This window comes from Aquarana catesbeiana, linkage group LG02 (genome assembly GCF_042186555.1).
Source record: "Aquarana catesbeiana isolate 2022-GZ linkage group LG02, ASM4218655v1, whole genome shotgun sequence".
Taxonomy (NCBI): Eukaryota; Metazoa; Chordata; class Amphibia; order Anura; family Ranidae; genus Aquarana; species Aquarana catesbeiana.
In genome coordinates, this window is record NC_133325.1 from 97,405,087 (window position 1) to 97,424,958 (window position 19,872).

Genomic DNA, 19,872 nt, shown 5'->3' on the forward strand with positions numbered 1-19,872 from the left:
ATGGCTTGACAGTTTAGTTGAGAGCAGAAACAACTTTGACAGTTATCATTTGCGGCATGCCAATTTGGTTTTAGTTCCACTTTAACCACTTCAGCCCCGGAAGGATTTGCCCCCTTAATGACCAGGCCATTTTTTGCGTTACGGCACTGCGACGCTTTAACTGACAATTGCGCGGTCGTGTGACGTTGTATCCAAATGAAATCGATGTCCTTTTTTCCCACAAATAGAGCTTTCTTTTGGTGGTATTTGATCATCTCTGCGGTTTTTATTTTTTACTCTATAAACAAAAAAAGAGCGACAATTTAGAAAAAAAAAGGTTTACTTTCTGCTATAAAACATTTGCAAAAAAAATATATATATATATAAAAAAACAAATGTATTCACCAGTTTAGGCCAATTTGTATTCTGCTACATTTTTTTTGGTAAAAAAAAAATCCCAATATGCGTATATTAATTAGTTTATGAAAAAGTTACCGCGTCTTCAAAATAGGGGATAGATTTATGGCATTTTTATTATTATGTTTTACTAGTAATGGCGGTGATCTGCGCCCAAAGGTGTCCCAGGCCGGTAAAGTGTTGGGGTTTGGTTTGAAGAAAAGGTGGCAACCCTAGCTGGAAGGAGGTCCGGAAAAGAGGTTAACCGTATTTGTAGCTTCGCTTTAAGATGGCGGCACCTGGACCCGAAGCGGATTAGGTGAGGACAGCGCTGGATCCTGGGGCAGGTAAGCGTCCTCAGTATTTGTAGCTGCTGACTTTTAATTTTATTGGGGGGAGACTGGAGCTCCCCTTTAAGTGGATGTGTAGGGATTATATTTGGAGAATTAGGATATTATTCGATCGCTGCGGGTTGCGTTCCAGTGTGGAAAGGACACATAGATGACAATTGTCCTACATATAACACCGGTCACCACACTGGTGTGAATGAGTCCTTAATACCGCCCGGAATAATATCACTACTATTACAGGAATGTGCGGCAGCACAGACCTTCTTCCTCGTGGATAAACAAGTGTGAAGTTCTAAGTCTCCGTTACTAGGCAACCAAGTTATTGTTTGATCCTATAAAGTTTCAGGAGAGGGGGGTGAAGGCTGCTCATCACGAGCGGCCTGCGTGTTCAGCAGTGTCATTCCCCCCCTCCCCACCCCGCGCTCTTTGGAACGCTCTGGCACTCCGGCGCCGCAGACACGTTGCAAACAGGAACATAAACAAACCCCACTCCGGGGGGGGGGGAAAGGGGCGGGGACACAGGTATCTGGCAAGGATCCCGCGTAACCCCTTCGCTGCCGGCCGGGAACTACGCGGGCCAATCGCAGAGCTCGCTCCACCACCCCCTGACCGGGCGGTGAAGGGTCAGCCAGCGTGCAGTCCGCGCCTCCTCCCCGCCCAACTCAAGCGGCTGGGATAGGTGAGGGCGTGGCGCACAGAAAAAAAAGGTGGAGCGGGCGGAGACATTGGGAGCTGCGCCTCGATTGGACGGCGCCCGCCCCCTCCCTCTTTCGAGACCCGTTCTGTCAGTGAGGTCCCCGCCCATCTTTGTCGGAGTGGGAGGGACCCGGCGCGTGACACACACGGTGGGTTCCAGTAAACTGCGGCTGGTTGCCGGGGGCAGGTCGGAGTTTTCAGTCAGACATTCAACAGGCGGCCGCCGACGAGAGCGGAGCAGCGCAGCGCCGGTGACGTACTACGCCTAGCCCGTGGTAACGCAGCGGCAGCCCGGTTTGTCGGTCGGTAGTGTGTGACGCAGCCGGCTGTGGCGGTGACGCAGCTCTCATGAAGTGACTGAAAACTTTTCCTGACGGGAAACTCTTGTAGAAGAAGAAGAAGAAGAAGAAGTGTCCGGCTCCGTCATGGCTGAGGCGCCGCCGGTGGTGGAGATAGACCCGGACTTCGAGCCCCTCTCCCGGCCCCGCTCCTGTACTTGGCCCCTTCCCCGGCCGGACTTCAACCCGAGCAACTCGGCCAACTCGTCCCCGGCACCGGAGCCCCCTTCCTCCTCCTCCTCTGCCGGCGCCCCGGGCAATGTGGACTTCATGAGCAACCTGAGCCTGCTGGAGGAGAGCGAGGACTATGACCCCGGGGTGTGCGGGGACTTCCAGTGTCAGGAGCTCCACCAACTACAACCTCAGCCCCACCAACAACCCGGAGGAGGAGGAGGGCTCCATGCACCACCGAGTGTGTCATCCCTGTCCCCCTCTTCATCCCCTTCCCCCCTGGGAGCCCAGCAGCCCCGCAAGAGCAGCTCCTCCCGCCGCAATGCCTGGGGTAACCTGTCCTATGCCGACCTCATCAGCCAGGCCATAGAGAGCTCCCCGGAGAAGAGGCTCACCCTGTCCCAGATCTACGACTGGATGGTCAAGAGTGTCCCCTACTTCAAGGACAAGGGCGACAGCAACAGCTCCGCTGGTTGGAAGGTGAGCAGCATGGCTCTGCACCCCAAAAATTCCTCCTAATCTCTATAGAGCAGGTGTTTCCAAACGGGGTCCCTGGAAATCCACCCTTCCTCCTAGACCAGACTTTCGTAACTAGGGTTCCTATAGAGCAGACTCGAAACCAGGGTCGCTTGACCTCCACCATTCTTCTAGATTAGACTTTTCATAACATGGGTCCCTCCAGACTAGACTTTTCATAACACAGGTTCCTGGAAATTCACCATTCCTCTAGACCAGACTTTCGTAACTAGGGTTCCTACAGAGCAGACTCCTAAACCAGGGTCGCTTGACCTCCACCATTCTTCTATACTTTAATAACACGGGTTCCTCCAGAGCAGACTTTTCATAACTAGGTTTCCTGGAAACAAACCATTCCTCTAGACCAGACTTTTGTAACTAGGGTTCCTGTACAGCGGACTTTCAACCAGGGTCCCTGAAACACTAGGGTTCCTCCAGAGCTGGCTCTTGCATAGGGGGTTCCTCCTCCTTCACAGAGTCCCTGGAATGCCAGGGTTTTTCCAGAGAAAACTTTTTAAACCAGGAACCCTAGTATTCCTCTAGAGCAGACTCTAAACCAGAATCTCTAGAAAGCTAGCGTTGATTCAGAGCAGACTTAACAAAGGTTGCTCTAGAGCAGACTTTTACAACCAGTGTTTCCTGAACCCTAGGGTTCCTCCCAGAGCATACTTTCCTAACCAACATCACAGAAACACTAGGGTTCCTACAGGGCAGGCTTTCACAACTAGGGTTCCTCGTCTAGAGTAAACTTTGTCAACCACAGTCTTTGGAACACTAGTGTTCCTCTAGAGCAGACTTTCTCAACCAGGGTCCCTAGAACACTACAGTTGATCCAGGGCAGCCTTTCACAAACATCGTTCCTCCAGAGCAGACTTTTACTACCAGGGTTTCATAAACCCCATTGTTCCTCCAGAGCACTCAGGTCTAGGATTCCTCCAGAACAGACATTCTTATTCAGGGTCACAAGAATACTAGGGTTACTACAAAGCAGGCTTTCACAACTAGAATTCCTCTAGAGCAAGCGTTCTCAACCATGGTCTTTGGAACGCTAGGGTTCCTCTAAAGCAGACTTTTTCAACCAGGGTTTCTGGAACTTTACGGTTCTTTCAGAGCAGGCTTTTACAACCAGGGCCTATTGAGCCCTGGGGTTTCTTGAACACTAGAGTTCCCCCAAAGCAGACTTTCCCAACTAGGGATTCTTTGGAGCAGACTTTAACCGGGGTCGTTTTCTTTCCTTAACTAGGGTTACACCAGGAAAGACTTTTTTTCCTAGAAAGCTAGGGTTCCTTTAGAGCAGGCACTCTCAACCAGGGTCCCTGGAATACTGGGGTTCTTCCAAAGCATCCTTGTAGAGAAACATTTCAGTTTTTCTCCTCCTCAACCACAGTTCCTCTAGAGTAGACTATTACAACCAGGGTCCCTGGAATACTAGGGTTTTTCCAGAGCAGAGTTTCTTAAACAGGGTCTCAGGTAACAGGGTTCCTCAAGAGCAGGCTTTCTCAACTCTGGTTTCTCAAACACTTTCACAACCAGGGTTTCTGATACACTAGGGTTCCTCCAGATCAGCCTGTCACAGCCGGGGTCCCTGGAATCCTAAGGTTCCTTTTAGAGGAAACTTTTTCATAACTAGAATTCCTTTAGAGCAGGCTTTCTTAGCCAGGTCTCTAGAACCCAAGGGTTCCTCCTGAGCTGGTGTTTACAACAAGGGTTCTTGGAACACTAGTTTTCCTGCAGAGCAGCCTTTCTCAACCTGGTTCCCTGAAACTCTAGGGTTTCTCCAGAGCAGACTTTCACAGCCAGCGTACTTGGATCCCTAGGGTTCCTCCACATCAGGCTTTGACACCAACTGTCCCTGGAACCCTTGACTTCCTCAGATTGCTAGGGCTTCCATGGAAAGTTAGCAATGACTTATTGATATTTGTCTTACAGTGACTAATGAAAGGTAGTAATTTTATCTTGCCATTCAGTGTAAGGGGGGTCACCTTTTAGCTGATCACACCAGTGCAAGAGGGCTTTTTCTGTCTCCACTATTTTCTACTATCTTTATTAACAGCATATTGATCATGCTACTTCACTGAATTGTAGATATAGTTTTATGCACGGCTTCCCTGAGGCCGAAAATTTTATTTCAAGGGTTCCTGTGGGGTAAAAAGTTTGAAAGGCTGCTCCCTGAGCAGTGGTGGATTGATCCCCTGCCTGCATGGACTATCAACATAAGGAGGCAATTCTTCATTAACCACTGACCACTAGTGTAAGAGGATACAACACCTTTTTCTGTCAGCGTTTCTTTTTTTATGTCATGATTGTTACAGAAACTATTTTTTTGTTGTATAGAACATGGGGGGGGGGTCAAATATATTTTAGGTATGCCACTCTTCTTTATTATATTTTTGAAAACTTTCTACAGCTTTTTGATCACGCGAATGCACCCCTGAGCTGCAGATAAATACATTTTGGCAGAGGTTCACTGAGACCTGACCATTGTTTCAAGGGTTCCCCCAGGGTGAAAATGTGTAGACTGCTCTAGTGTTTTATTTGTAGCGTCTACCCAATGAAGGCTCAGATTTTTGTATATGCGGGCAAGGAAATCCTCCCATGTTGTGTTTTTTTTTTTTTTTGGTGTTTTTTTTTGTTTTTTTTTTCCCCCTTTCTGGATCGCTCTTTGGTTCCCAGGAAGAACTTCCACCTGTGGCTGTTTATGAGGAACTCTAATTCTTGCTTGGAAAATGTGACCAGAGAAGTGGGGCTTCAGTAGGTTTAATAGCAAGCTGTCACCACCAGGACATGTTTCCATGATTTAACTTGAGTACATAATATCACAAGGGTCAAACTGGCAATATTTTGGGGCTCTGGGTCCCCTTACTCAGAGTGACTCATTGAGTCCCCAACAACATTGCCCATTTAACCATTGTGTGCATTATGTACTTTATGTTAAGTCTTGGAAACATTTTTGCAGTGCTGGTGGCGTTTCACTACTCAACTTTGGTTATGCATGGTGCCAGCTGTTGTGAGCCTTACAAGTACCACCTGCAGCTAGAGGGTCGAAGGACTATGCAGCCTAAGTCGTGCTAGGTGACGGAGCCAGGAACGTGAGTAGGGGAATCTCGGCATGAGGAGTGCCAGTGAACCTCCGGACAGTTTAACTGGAGTTAAATATAAATAGGTTTTTTTTTTTTTTTTGTGTGTGAACTGATTCTTTAAAGCAGAGTCTTGCTGGCCATTTTTTTTTTTTTTCATGCAATGATTTCAGCAGTGTTTATGAGAATTGTTTAGTGTGTTTAAAGTATATGCTCAGCTAAAACTTTTTTTATTTTTAGCTAGAGTGGAAGAGGATTGGAACCTCCTGGTTTTTATTACTGCACAGGGATTGTGTAGAGATTTCCCATTACTTGCTGTTACAGTGACAACGGTTTCACCAGACAGTGAGGGGCCCAACAGGGATTATATAGACACCAATAAGAAGCTGACAGGGGTTTATGCTCCCCTTAAAGCATTTTTATTTCTGTCGGTGTTGCTGTTGGAGATTTTTTCTCAGCAATGTCATTGTCAATAGGACAGTAAACGAATGAAAGTTTCTGAAGGAGGCCACCAGTTAGCAGAAACCTGGGAGGGATTCTAATCCTCCAAAAAAGAAGAAAAAACTTGTTTGGGCTGCAATCATGCTTTAAATGGCAGCTGAGCGTTTTTAGAATAAAGGACCGTTCACAGCCCTGGTGACAAATCTTGCTCTGTTGGAAGTTTTGTGTAGTCAGCTGATTTGTGTTACCATATCTTTTTTAGAAGGCATACAGAAATAAATTCTGATCAGAAGTTAGGCAGTCTAGATAGAAAACTTGCCTGATGGTTTCAGTCACTTTATTAAGGGGTCAGCATTATGAATTTTTTCGGAGAGGGGGGTAGGAATCGCCCATATACAAGAGAAATCGAGATTGCAGTAGGATATAGTGTGTGCCTCAAGTATTGACTCTTGACACAATGGCTGATTTTTAAGCAGCACTCAAGTGTCAGGTTACTGTGTCAGCACTTGAGTGATGTTCCCTATTAATATTCTGCAAGGTGTGAACACCTTGCAGTAACCTGACCCCTGGGAGGCACCTGGCAGGTCTGGTTCCTGACAATGGAATGAATGTGTGATCTGATAGAAAAGATTACATCTAGGTTTGATGGTACACTTGGGGCCATGCCTGAGCAGTTATTAGTCTCCAATACTCTCGGGTGATTATAACTGTGATTCCCCAGATAGAATTGAAATGCGTATAATGGGACTCTGATGAGTTGTTAAGCACAGTGATTCCTGAAATGTCTTCTGCTTGTTGAGGCATTTGCATTTTTGTTGGCCATAGATCCTATTGTGACCCCACAATAGTTCATTGTGTAGAATGACAAATTGCCTCCACTGTCCATTTCCTCTGTGTGCATCCTGAGGAAGAGCAGATTCCCAGGTTACCATTATTTGTGTATTGCTGGTTAATAACTTCAGATTATAATGTAAAGTCAGTATTTGCACCTTTCCATTATTGGGTCTTGTAACAGAGGATGTACAGATTAATTGTAAGATTCAGATTTTTTTTTTTTTTTTTTTGTTCACATTTAGAACTTTTAACAGTTTATTTTCCTCTGAAAAATATCCCAGAATGTTTAAGCAAATCTTTCTTGGCATCTCTCTGATTCTGGCCTTAAATGAACTGCTGAGATTTATATGCATTGTCCCTGAGGGTTTCTTTAGCTGACTGTCAGATCTCTGAAATTGTTATCATTTTATAACAGTTATGTATGCATTCAATTCAGCCCTGCTTCACACTGGAGCGTTTTGACATGTCAAATCGGTGGAAATTGCCGTCAATGGCACTGATTTCAAAAAGTAGTTTCTGTACTACTTTCTGCGATTTACATTGACATCTGTGCAGAAACCTGCATAGATATGTCTGAAATCGCAGCCGAAATCGGGACTGACGTGCACGTGTGAAATTGTGCGAGTTCAGTTGCACTTGCACAGCTTCATTCCCACAGCTCAGTGTGAACCTGGGCTAAGCCAGGGTAGGGGTGTCATTTTTGTGGGACTGCTGCTCTGCGGTCTCGGCTGCACTGATTCTGGTTAATGATCATTGTGGATGGCTTTATTTCAATGGACTGTCACAAATGAAAACTGGATCATGTGCCACATGCTAGTTCACATGCAGTGACCTAGTGGATTGGATTTGCTTCATTGCCTCATAACTAGAATATGTGCCACAAGTCATGGCAGAATGCTTGCTTTCATCACAACCTAATCGCACAGGAGATTTACATTGTTATTAAGCTTCTCTACGCATGTAAAGAATTTGTTTTACTCACGTGACATGAAAAGCATGTACAGGGTGGTGTGTGTGTGTGTGTGTGTGTGTGTGGGTTCCTTCCTTCCTTCCTTCCTTCCTTCCTTCCTTCCTTCCTTCCTTCCTTCCTTCCTTCCTTCCTTCCTTCCTTCCTTAAGTCGACACCTTAAAGCTTTTGGAATACAGAATTTATTTCAGTGCTTCTATTTTTTTTTTTTTTTTTTTTTTACTGTCTGGCATTAATTGGGGGCCTATACCCACACCTTGTTTTCTACATCAAAATTTGTATGCATTGGCAGCATTAGGTGAGATTAAGTACATGAATAGTTGTATCAAAACAATGAAGAAATGATTTTGATGTCATAGATCTAATATGATTTGTGTATTCTAACCTCTTCTACATCAGTGATTGGATCGAAAGTATGACATTTTGTTCATTCCTTATGAATAGTATTTGCTAATGATTAGCTGAATTAACTAAAAATGTTACAAGCTAACAATAGTTGGTCACAGTGGTCAGTAAGGATGAGCTGAACACCCCCTGGTTCGGTTCGCACCAGAACATCCGAACAGGCAAAAAATTTGGAAGAACACACAAACGCTGTTAAAGTCTATGGGACACGAACTTAAAAAATCAAAAGTGCTAATTTTAAAGGATTATATGCAAGTTATTGTCATAAAGTGTTTGGGGACCTGGGTCCTGCCCCAGGGGACATGTATCAATGCAAAAAAAAGTTTTAAAAACTGCCATTTTTTTTCGGGAGCAGTGATTTTAATGCTTAAAGTGAAACAATAAAAATGAAATCTTCCTTTAAATATTGTGCCGGGGGGGGGGGGGGGGGGGGGGTGTGTGTGTGTTGTCTATAGTATGCCTGATAAGTGGCGCAGTTTTCCCGTGTTTAGAACAATACCACAGCAAAATGGCATTTCTAAAGTCATTTAAAACTGATCACGGCTGTAATGCATTGTTGGGTCTCGGCAATGTAGATAAAACTTATTGGAAAAAAAACGGCATGGGTCTCAAGCCCCCCCCACGCGCAGTCCATTACCAGGCCCTTTGGGTCTGGTATGAAAGTTAAGGGAGACCTCGAACCAAAATGTAAAAAATTGCGTGGGGGTCCCCCCAAAATCCATACCAGGCCCTTCAGGTCTAATATGGAAATTAAGGGGAACCCTGCGCCAAAATAAAATGGCGTTGGGATCCCCCCCCCCCCCCCCATTTTTTTAAAAAATGTTTTTTAACAAGGACTTGTCCCAAGCTGTCACTTGTCGTTGTGTTTTGTTTTTTTTTTTTTTTTTTTTTTTTTTTTTTTTTTTTTTTGTGAAATGGGGTACAATGCAACCCTTGTTGGAAGTCCCCTTGTTAAAGGGGGCTTCCAGATTCCGATAAGCCCCCCCCCCCAACAACCATGCAAGGGTTGTGGGGTTGAGGCCCTTGTCAGACCCCAAAGCATTCTCCCCATGTTGAGGGCATGTGGACTGGTACGGTTCAGGAAAGTGGGGTGCTCTCTCGTGTCCCCCCCCCCCCCCTTTCCTGCGGCCTGCCAGGTTGCATGCTCAGATAAGGGCCTGGTATGGATTTTGGGGGGTACCCCCATGCATGTTTTTTTTTGGTTTGGGGTTCCCCTTAATATTCATACCAGACCCAAAGGACCTGGTAATGGGTTGGGGGGGGTCCCATGCCGTTTTTTTCAGTGAGTTTTATCTATATTGCCAAGACCTGACAATTCATTACAGCAGTGATCAGTTTTAACCACTTGAGCCCCGGACCATTATGCTGCCTAAGGACCAGAGGTCTTTTTCCAATTTGGCACTGCGTCGCTTTAACTGCTAATTGCGCGGTTATGCAATGCTGTACCCAAACGAAATTTGCGTCCTTTTCTTCCCACAAATAGAGCTTTCTTTTGATGGTATTTGATCACTTCTGCAGTTTTTATTTTTTGCGCTATAAACGGAAAAAGACCGAAAATTTTGAAAAAAAATGATATTTTCTACTTTTTGTTATAAAAAAAATCCAATAAACTCAATTTTAGTCATACATTTAGGCCAAAATGTATTCGGCCACATGTCTTTGGTAAAAAAAATGTCAATAAGCGTATATTTATTGGTTTGCGCAAAAGTTATAGCGTCTACAAACTAGGGTACATTTTCTGGAATTTACACAGCTTTTAGTTTATGACTGCCTATGTCATTTCTTGAGGTGCTAAAATGGCAGGGCAGTACAAAACCCCCACAAATGACCCCATTTTGGAAAGTAGACACCCCAAGGAAATTGCTGATAGGCATGTTGAACCCATTGAATATTTATTTTTTTTGTCCCAAGTGATTGAATAATGACAAAAAAAAAAAAAAAAAAAATATTTACAAAAAGTTGTCACTAAATGATATATTGCTCACACAGGCCATGGGCCTATGTGGAATTGCACCCCAAAATATATTCAGCTACTTCTCCTGAGTACGGGGATACCACATGTGTGGGACTTTTTGGGAGCCTAGCCGCGTATGGGACCCCGAAAACCAATCACCGCCTTCAGGATTTCTAAGGGTGTAACTTTTTGATTTCACTCTTCACTGCCTATCACAGTTTCGGAGGCCATGGAATGCCCAGGTGGCACAACCCCCCCCCAAATGACCCCATTTTGGAAAGTAGACACCCCAAGCTATTTGCTGAGAGGCATATTGAGTCCATGGAATATTTTATATTTTGACACAAGTTGCGGGAAAGTGACACTTTTTTTTTTTTTTTTTTTTTTTTTTGCACAAAGTTGTCACTAAATGATATATTGCTCACACAGGCCATGGGCCTATGTGGAATTGCACCCCAAAATACATTTAGCTGCTTCTCCTGAGTATGGGGATACCACATGTGTGGGACTTTTTGGGAGCCTAGCCGCGTACGGGGCCCCGAAAACCAATCACCGCCTTCAGCGTTTTTAAGGGCGTGAATTTTTGATTTTACTCTTCACTGCCTAACACCGTTTCGGAGGCCATGGAATGCCCAGGTGGCACAAACCCCCCCCAAATGACCCCATTTTGGAAAGTAGACACCCCAAGCTATTTGCTGAGAGGCATGGTGAGTATTTTGAAGCTCTCATTTGTTTTTGAAAATGAAGAAAGACAAGAAAAAACTTTTTTTTTTTTTCTTTTTTCAAATTTCAAAACTTTGTGACAAAAAGTGAGGTCTGCAAAATACTCACTATACCTCTCAGCAAATAGCTTGGGGTGTCTACTTTCCAAAATGGGGTCATTTGGGGGGGTTTTGTGCCACCTGGGCATTCCATGGCCTCCGAAACTGTGATAGGCAGTGAAGAGTGAAATCAAAAATTCACGCCCCTTAGAAAGCCTGAAGGCGGTGCTTGGTTTTCGGGGTCCCGTACACGGCTAGGCTCCCAAAAAGTCTCACACATGTGGTATCCCCGTACTCAGGAGAAGCAGCAGAATGTATTTTGGGGTGTAATTTCACATATTCCCATGGCATGTTTGAGCAATATATCATTTAGTGACAACTTTGTGCAAAAAAAAAAAAAAAAAAAAAAAAATTTGTCTCTTTCCCGCAACTTGTGTCGCAATATAAAATATTCCATGGACTCGACATGCCTCTCAGCAAATAGCTTGGGGTGTCTACTTTCCAAAATGGGGTCATTTGGGGGGGTTTTGAACTGTCCTGGCATTTTATGCACAACATTTAGAAGCTTATGTCACACATCACCCACTCTTCTAACCACTTGAAGACAAAGCCCTTTCTGACACTTATTTTTTACATGAAAAAGTTTTTTTTTTTTTGCAAGAAAATTACTTTGAACCCCCAAACATTATATATTTTTTTAAAGCAAATGCCCTACAGATTAAAATGGTGGGTGTTTCATTTTTTTTTTTCACACAGTATTTGCGCAGCGATTTTTCAAACGCATTTTTTGGGGAAAAAACACACTTTTTTAAATTTTAATGCACTAAAACACACTATATTGCCCAAATGTTTGATGAAATAAAAAAGATGATCTTAGACCGAGTACATGGATACCAAACATGACATGCTTTACAATTGCGCACAAACGTGCAGTGGCAACAAAATAAATACATTTTTAAAAGCCTTTAAAAGCCTTTACAGGTTACCACTTTAGATCTACAGAGGAGGTCTACTGCAAAAATTACTGCCCTCGATCTGACCTTCGCGGCGATACCTCACATGCATGGTGCAATTGCTGTTTACGTTTGACGACAGACCGCCGCTTGCGTTCGCCTTAGCGCAAGAGCAGGGGGCGACAGGGGTGCTTTTTTTTTTTTTTTTTTTTTTCTTTATTATTTTTTTGCTTTTTTATCTTATTTTTAAACTGTTCCTTTCATTTTTTTTTTTTTTTAAATCATTTTTATTGTTATCTCGGGGAATGTAAATATCCCCTATGATAGCAATAGGTAGTGACAGGTACTCTTTTTTGAAAAAATTGGGGTCTATTAGACCCTAGATCTCTCCTCTGCCCTCAAAGCATCTGACCACACCAAGATCGGTGTGATAAAATGCTTCCCCAATTTCCCAATGGCGCTATTTACATCCGGCGAAATCTAAGTCATAAAATGCTCGTAGCTTCCGGTTTCTTAGGCCATAGAGATGTTTGGAGCCACTCTTGTCTCTGATCAGCTCTATGGTCAGCTGGCTGAATCACCGGCTGCATTCTCAGGTTCCCTGTTGAGACAGGAGAGCCAGAGAAAAACACGGAAGACGGTGGGGGGGGGGGGGGCATTCCCTCCCACGGCTTGTAAAGGCAGTCTAGAGGCTAATTAGCCGCTAGGATTGCTTTTACATGAAAGCCGACCGCTGGCTGAAAAGAATGATACCAAGATGATACCTAAACCTGCAGGCATCATTCTGGTATAACCACTCAAAGTTGTGAATGGCGTACCTGAAGACAAAAAAATGGTTAACAATAAAGCACAGTAAACAATAAAGTATAAATAATTACATACCTGAAAAACAAACATGATAAAACATAATAACAATAACAATAACAATAACAATAAAACACTGCAGAATAGAATACAGTAAAAAAAGAGCAGAACAATAGAGAGAGAGAATAGAGAGAGAGAACAATAAAACGACAACTATTTTTTTTTATTTTATATATATATTTTTTTTTTTTACACTTTTTTTGTAACTAACTTTTATAACTGTAACCGGTTCCAGGTTCGGGTCTCTCAAAATGCGATGGCATCTTGGGAGACCCTGTGAAAGTGTGCCTAGTCTGTGCAATGCTGTACCCTACGCTAATACTCAACTAGTGTATGGTAGCGTTCAAAACATTCACCAATGTAAAGACCAGGATTGTCAGGACAGGAGGGACAATAATAGCGGGTGTCACGCCTATATCCGCGTTTGCTGCAGACACAACATCTTTTTGGGGGGGGGTCGTTGGGTAGGGGTACTCGGGAGCACATAAAAATGCCTCTCATGCAGCCGACTGCATTTCGTTGGGGGATGTGAATGGGGGAAGTACGGGCGCTGCAGAAGTGGTGGGTTCCCAATTAGGATTGGCGAATGCAGCAGGAAGGGCACTATGGGCACGACGGGCCTGTGTTTGTCTTTTTGGTGGCAGCGGGACACTACTTGTGCTTGTCACCTCACCAGCTTGAACTGCACTTATGGGACTCGCCACGTCACCAAGTGTTACTGCAGTGCTGGTTTGACTACGACCGGGGTGTACTAGGCCGCTGGTGCTTGCCAGTTCAATAAAAAGCTTCCAAAAAAACTGTTAGCGATCGCAGGGATCAGGCCTGACTCTGCGAACGCTGCAGTTATGCGTTTAGTGTTTTGTAAGTGACAGTGATCGATCGATACTGCACTTGGGTGGGCTGGACTGGGCCGGGCGGAGGGGCAAAACGCAGGTGCTAGCAGGTATCTGGGTTGATCCCGCTAACACTGCGTTTTTGGGAACCCTAAACTGCTGGGGACGCTAGTATAGATCTGATCTGATCGGATCAGATATTGATCCGTTCAGATACTATACCACTAAGGGAGGCGTATGCTGCGTGCGTGGGTGTTAGCGGTACTGGCGCTAACCTGACGCTGCCTGGGGCCGGTGCTTGCTAGTTCACCAAAATGCTACCAAAAAAACTGTTAGCGATCGCAGGGATCAGGCCTGACTCTGCGAACGCTGCAGTTATGCGTTTAGTGCCTTGTAAGTGTCAGTGATCGATCGATACTGCACTTGGGTGGGCTGGGCTGGGCCGGGCGGAGGGGCACAACGCAGGTGCTAGCAGGTATCTGGGCTGATCCCGCTAACACTGCGTTTTTGGGAACCCTAAACTGCTGGGGACGCTAGTATAGATCTGATCGGATCAGATATTGATCCGATCAGATACTATACCACTAAGGGTGGTGTACGGTGCGTGCGTGGGTGTTAGCGGTACTGGCGCTAACCTGACGCTGCCTGGTGCTTGCTTGCCAGTTCACCAAAATGCTACCAAAAAAACTGTTAGCGATCGCAGGGATCAGGCCTGACTCTGCGAACGCTGCAGTTATGCGTTTAGTGTTTTGTAAGTGACAGTGATCGATCGATACTGCACTTGGGTGGGCTGGGCGGAGGGGCAAAACGCAGGTGCTAGCGGGTATCTGGGCTGATCCCGCTAACACTGTGTTTTTGGGAACCCTAAACTGCTGGGGACGCTAGTATAGATCTGATCAGATCAGATATTGATCCGATCAGATACTATACCACTAAGGGAGGCGCATGCTGCGTGCGTGGGTGTTAGCGGTACTGGCGCTAATCTGACGCTGCCTGGGGCGACGCATATCACCGCCGGGCGATCAGGGGGCTAAACCTTTATTAGGTAATAAACGGCGGGTGCCCTGACACTATAAAAAATAAACGAACTAACCTGCGTCACCCGTAACGGTTATACGGTGATCAGTGGTGAAAGGGTTAACTAGGGGGCAATCAAGGGGTTAAAACATTTATTAGGTAGTATATGGGGGTCCCTGTCACTATAAAACGCTGACGGCGAACCTAAATATTTACCTCACTAACTAGCGTCACCAGCGACACTAATACAGCGATCAGAAAAATGATCGCTTAGCAACACTGGTGACAGGGGGTGATCAAGGGGTTAAAACTTTATTAGGGGGGGTTAGGGGGGTACCCTAGACCTAAAGGGGGGTAATATTCACTGTTCCAACACTGTAACTGTCACAAACTGACACTATGCAGTAATCAGAAAAAAAAAAAAAAAAAACCTGCTGGTGTCAGTTTGTGACAGGGGGGGGGGGGTGATTGGGGGGGGATCGGGGGGCGATCGGGGGGGGGATCGGGGTGTTTTGTATGCCTGGCATGTTCTACTGTGTGTGTAGTGTGTTGTGCACTCACATTGATGTCTTCTCCCCTCGGCGCTGGAACGGAAAATACCGAGCCGAGGGGAGATGACATCATTTCCTTTGCTGCTGTTTAGCATACAGCAGCAAAGGAGTGTTCCCATTGGCCGGCGGCGATCGCGAGGGGGGGGGCCACGAACGGATGGCCTCCCCCTCATCTCGGATCGCCGGGGAACAGAACGGGACCGCTTCGGGCACCGGGGGGGGGTCCGATCGGACCCCCCACCCGCGAGAGGCAAATCACGTACATGTACGTGATTTTGCCTGCCCGTGCCGCCTTGCCGACGTAAATCGGCGTTAGGCGGTCCTTAAGTGGTTAAATGACAATTTTTCCCTTTAGAAATGTCATTTTGCTGTGGTACTGTTCTAAACACGGGAAAAAATGCGCCACTTTACAGGCATACTATAGACCCTCCCAAGCATGATATTTAAAGGAATATTTCATTTTATTGTTTCACTTTAGGCATTATAGATATCACTGCTCCCGAAAAAACGGTAGGTTTTAAAAAAATTTCTTTTGCATTGATACATGTCCCCTGGGGCAGGACCCGGGTCCCCAAACACTTTTTATGACAATAACTTGCATATAAGACTTTAAAATGAGCACTATTGATTTTTCATGTTAGTGTCCCATAGACTTTAACGGTGTTCCGATGGCTCTCGAATTTGGCCCGAACACCACATATTGTTCGGCCTGAACTTATGCTCGGACTGAACTGTTCGCCCATCCCTAATGGTCAGTGATAAGGGACTGATTTCATAACATTTTGTAGTGGTTCAGACCCAAACCACTCCCTCACTTTTCTCACAGAAAAATAGGCAAGTTCTTGATGCAGGGGTTTCTCTGCCATTCCTTTGGGGATTAAAGTTCACACGCTACCCAAAAACCAAAAGCGGAATGCGATTTACCTTTTTTTTTTTTTTTTTTTTGCCAGGAGGGTCAGACAAGTAACTTTTTTCTGAGCTGGCAAATTCAGGAGTAATTGGAGCATTTTGTTATCCTAGCAGCTTGTAATGACACGAAGATTTGCCTGCAAATCACATCATAAAACTATGCCTATAAAAGACGGCTAAGGCTTACAATGAAGTTTTTATTACATACGTAACAAATGCCTCTGATGAAAAGATATGTTGTAAAGCTAATAAGACCAGCTCTTAGACCAAAAAAAAAAAAAAAAATAGAATTTGGGTGCTTAAATAGCTATAATACAGAGGATATGGTAATTGGCTGCTTGTTTTTTTGTAATAGGAGGATCCAAGAGTAAAGCAGGCCATAGACCGTGATGGCAGGGGACTCCCTCCTGCCGAGCAATTGTCTGCTCCCGGGGGGGTGGGGGGGGTGGGCCGTCCCTGCTGGGAGAGGAGAGTGATTATTGCTAGTGGCTATAGCAGCCGCTAGCAATAATTGCAAGTAAATCCTGCAGGCTGCTTGTACCCTAGTTGATTGATCGATCAACTTGGTACATTCAGCCTGCCCATACATGGTTCGAATCTCGGCCAGTCCCTGCAGAACCGTCCGAGATTTAAACAGTCTATGGCTGGCCTAAGGCAGCACATAGATGATTTGTTTCCCTCCACCGTGGATGAAAAGAGAGAAAATCACTTCATTCCCCCATTTTGGGGAATTAAGGGTTTGGGGAGTCATCCTGGCTGGCAGAACACAATGATCGTATGTAAAAAAAAAAAAAAAAAAAAAAATCTGACCGGCTGGTTGTACTGAATTTGGTACAAATCAGTCTGCCCATGGGTTTGGAGTCATTTAATCATACATGATTTGTGATTGGCTGTTCTGTGTTGCAGTCCATTGCATGTATTGTGCAGGTATCCTTTGATGTCATGTTATCTGATAACTGGCCTTTTGAAATGGTGAAACAGCAATCGGGATGTCTGTGAGGTTTCCTTGACTTCAAAAAAGCTTAGTTAGTAGAATATTTTATTGGCCGAGTTGGAATCCATTTTGCCCTTCTGGTAAAAAAACAAATAAATGCAGCACTATGGTGGGAACCTGGAAAAGCATCATACTCTTGGCATTCGATACTACTTATTTATGGGAATCTAGGGTTCTTCGCTAACCTCAAATCGGTGCTGACTTTTCATGGATTTCTTTACACAAATATGTACTTTGACAGTGCAGAAAAAAATTTGATGGGTTTTATATGATCCCTTGTTCACAAGCCAGAGCACCATCCCCCAATCCCGGTGTAATTTTCATGTCCTGCCCAAATCGGAGGCACACATGGCTTGGGATCCACCCACATATGGCAGTGCTTGGACCTGCCAACTGATCACTCGGGTACTGAACAGTACATTGTGGGAAATGGGAGGGAGTGACGTACTCTCCCACCTCTGCGAGAAATGTGTGAAGAGTAAGTACCAGCACTTGAGGGTGTTTACTATACATCAAAATTTCATATTTCTTCCCCCTCCCCAGGTTCTCTTTTAGGTAGAACTAAACTCATTGATTTTAACGGTTTCCCAAAACTGTTACATTTAAGGCATGCCTTGAATGGTTACTGTTACGATCACTAGTGTGCTTTTGTTAGCTTTCAATGGAGCTGTCAATTGGTATTATCAGATCACATGTTCAGCATCATGGTAACTGCAGATCAAACCGAGGCTACCATGGGAGCTTCTACGATGGGAGCTTCCTTGGCTGTAAAGTATAGGAAGGTTTAGTTTCACGTATGTTGGACACCACACTACTTTACTTTAGGGTAGGTTCACATCGATGTGTGGGTTTTTTTTTTTTTTTTTTTGTGTATTTGCAGATCTGCAGAAACACATTACAATCCATTTAACGTAATTTCCTATGGGTCCCGTTCACATCTTTGCAATTTCCTGCAATGCCATTTTTGGAATGATGCAGGGACCTCTTACAGGCAGAATGGTGCATTTTTGACTCCGTAGACTTCAGTGAAATAACATCAAATGTATGTACGTGTTTTTGATACGTTTTTTGGTAAATATTTTTTATGTTTAACAATCAGTCCTTCTCCCACCAAAAAACACAGCAAGCATTAAAACGCATCATAAATGCCGCAAAAACGCATAAAAAGATCGCATGCATGGATGTGAGCCTAGCCTTAGTTCTGTGTGTGTGTGTGTGTGTGTGTGTGTGTGTGTGTGTGTGTGTGTGTGTGTATGTATATGTGTGTATATCTATATCTATATCTATATCTATATATCTCTCTATATATACGTTTTAGGTTTCAGTTTGGCTGGTTTCTCTTTTAAAAAAAAAAACAAAAACATAATATTTGACCATATTGTCCAAACACATTGGAATTTACAACAGGAGCATGGCAGATTTCTTTTTAGTTTAAAAACAATATACAGCAACAGTGTGTGGTGTGTGTGTGTTGTTTTTTTTTTTTTTTTTTTTTTTTTTAAGAATGGCAGATACTCATCTCCATACTCCATATGTCACAAATATACATTTAGAAACATTCAAAATAATACTGGTAGTTTTGTTGCTGCTCTGTCTAAAATGATGTCGTCATCATAGTATGTTAGGGTAATGCAGATGGAGCATAATTGTGTTTTTATAGTTACTTATATATATTATAATTTTCTCAAAGCAATAAGTTCACTCTGGTGTGATCACAGACCGCATTGCTGTGCATGTCACATGCGATGTCTGTGCAATGCAAATTCGGCCATACAAACTGTCTGAAATCAGATTTGCACCAAAATGGTGCAGGACCCTTTTTTTTTTTTTTTTTTTGGTTTGCACTGGAATTGGAAAGCATGGGTGTCAGTCTCCTGTGGACACGTCCTCCATCTACCTCCTGTTTGAAAGCTGGAGGAAGCGTCAATGAACTAGGAGGGCTCTCTTCAGCATCCTCGCATTCCATTGAGAACTACAAGCCTTCTGCTGTATTGGCAGATAGGACTCTGGCCAAAGCCCCACACGGCCACACCAATTAAAGTGACAATTTCCTACAGGTGAACTGTTTATTGTGAGATTTTTTTTTTACTCGTGCTTTTTTCTTTCATATGACATTTTTTGCTTGAGTGGCTCAAATGTCACCTGAGGTCCATCTGATAGTTGCTACCTTCAAATGGTTTTTCTTTATTTGCGGTTTACAGCCACAGAGGGCACTGGCCCCCCCCATGTTTTACTTACCTGGATCCCTTGAACTTGACCGACAGGGACTCGCTGTCTCTCTGCCCAGGGTTCTCAGCTGTTGATTGGATAGATTGATGGCAGCACAGCCATTGGCTCCTGTTGCTGTCAATCAAATCCAATAACTCAAGCGCTGGGGGCGGAGTCAAGTCCTGCATTCGGCCGCCAAATGCTGGATTCTGCGGTGCGCCCGCAAGTTAATCCACTCAGGGAAGCTCTTCTCCCAGGGGGTTATCAGATATGGGGAGGAGCCATGAGAGCCACCGATGGACCCCTTAAAGCGGGGTTCCACCCAAATTTTGAACAATATCTGTATGTATTCTCTTCCTTGCCTAGATGCTGACATGCCGTTTAAAAAAATTTAAATTGCCGTAATTACCTTTTTATTTTTCTATTCTTCTTTGCACTTCCTGGTTCTCCTCCCGTGGGAGTAGGCGTGTTTCTAGCCTCTCCCAGACTCCTGGGAGCTAGTCTCAGGCTTCCCAGGATGCCACTGAGCATGTGCGGGAATGAGCGGTGAATGCTGGGAGCACAGCATTCACCACATCCAGGAAATAAATGCTTGTGGGCTTCAAATGCCCACAATGAAGATGGAAACCGCCTGCAGTGAATAATATAAGTTATTCTT

General features: G+C 44.5%; 1 protein-coding gene across 1 annotated transcript in view; it reads left to right on the top strand.

Annotated features, from left to right (window-relative positions):
- Positions 1–1,536: 1,536 nt before the first annotated feature.
- Positions 1,537–19,872, top strand: part of FOXO1 (forkhead box O1) — a 106,365-nt gene continuing 88,029 nt past the window's right edge. Inside the window, exon 1 of the mRNA XM_073613270.1 lies at positions 1,537–2,410. Coding sequence (XP_073469371.1) covers positions 1,847–2,410 — 564 coding nt within the window. The 5' untranslated portion in view covers positions 1,537–1,846. The remainder of the gene's footprint in view (positions 2,411–19,872) is intronic.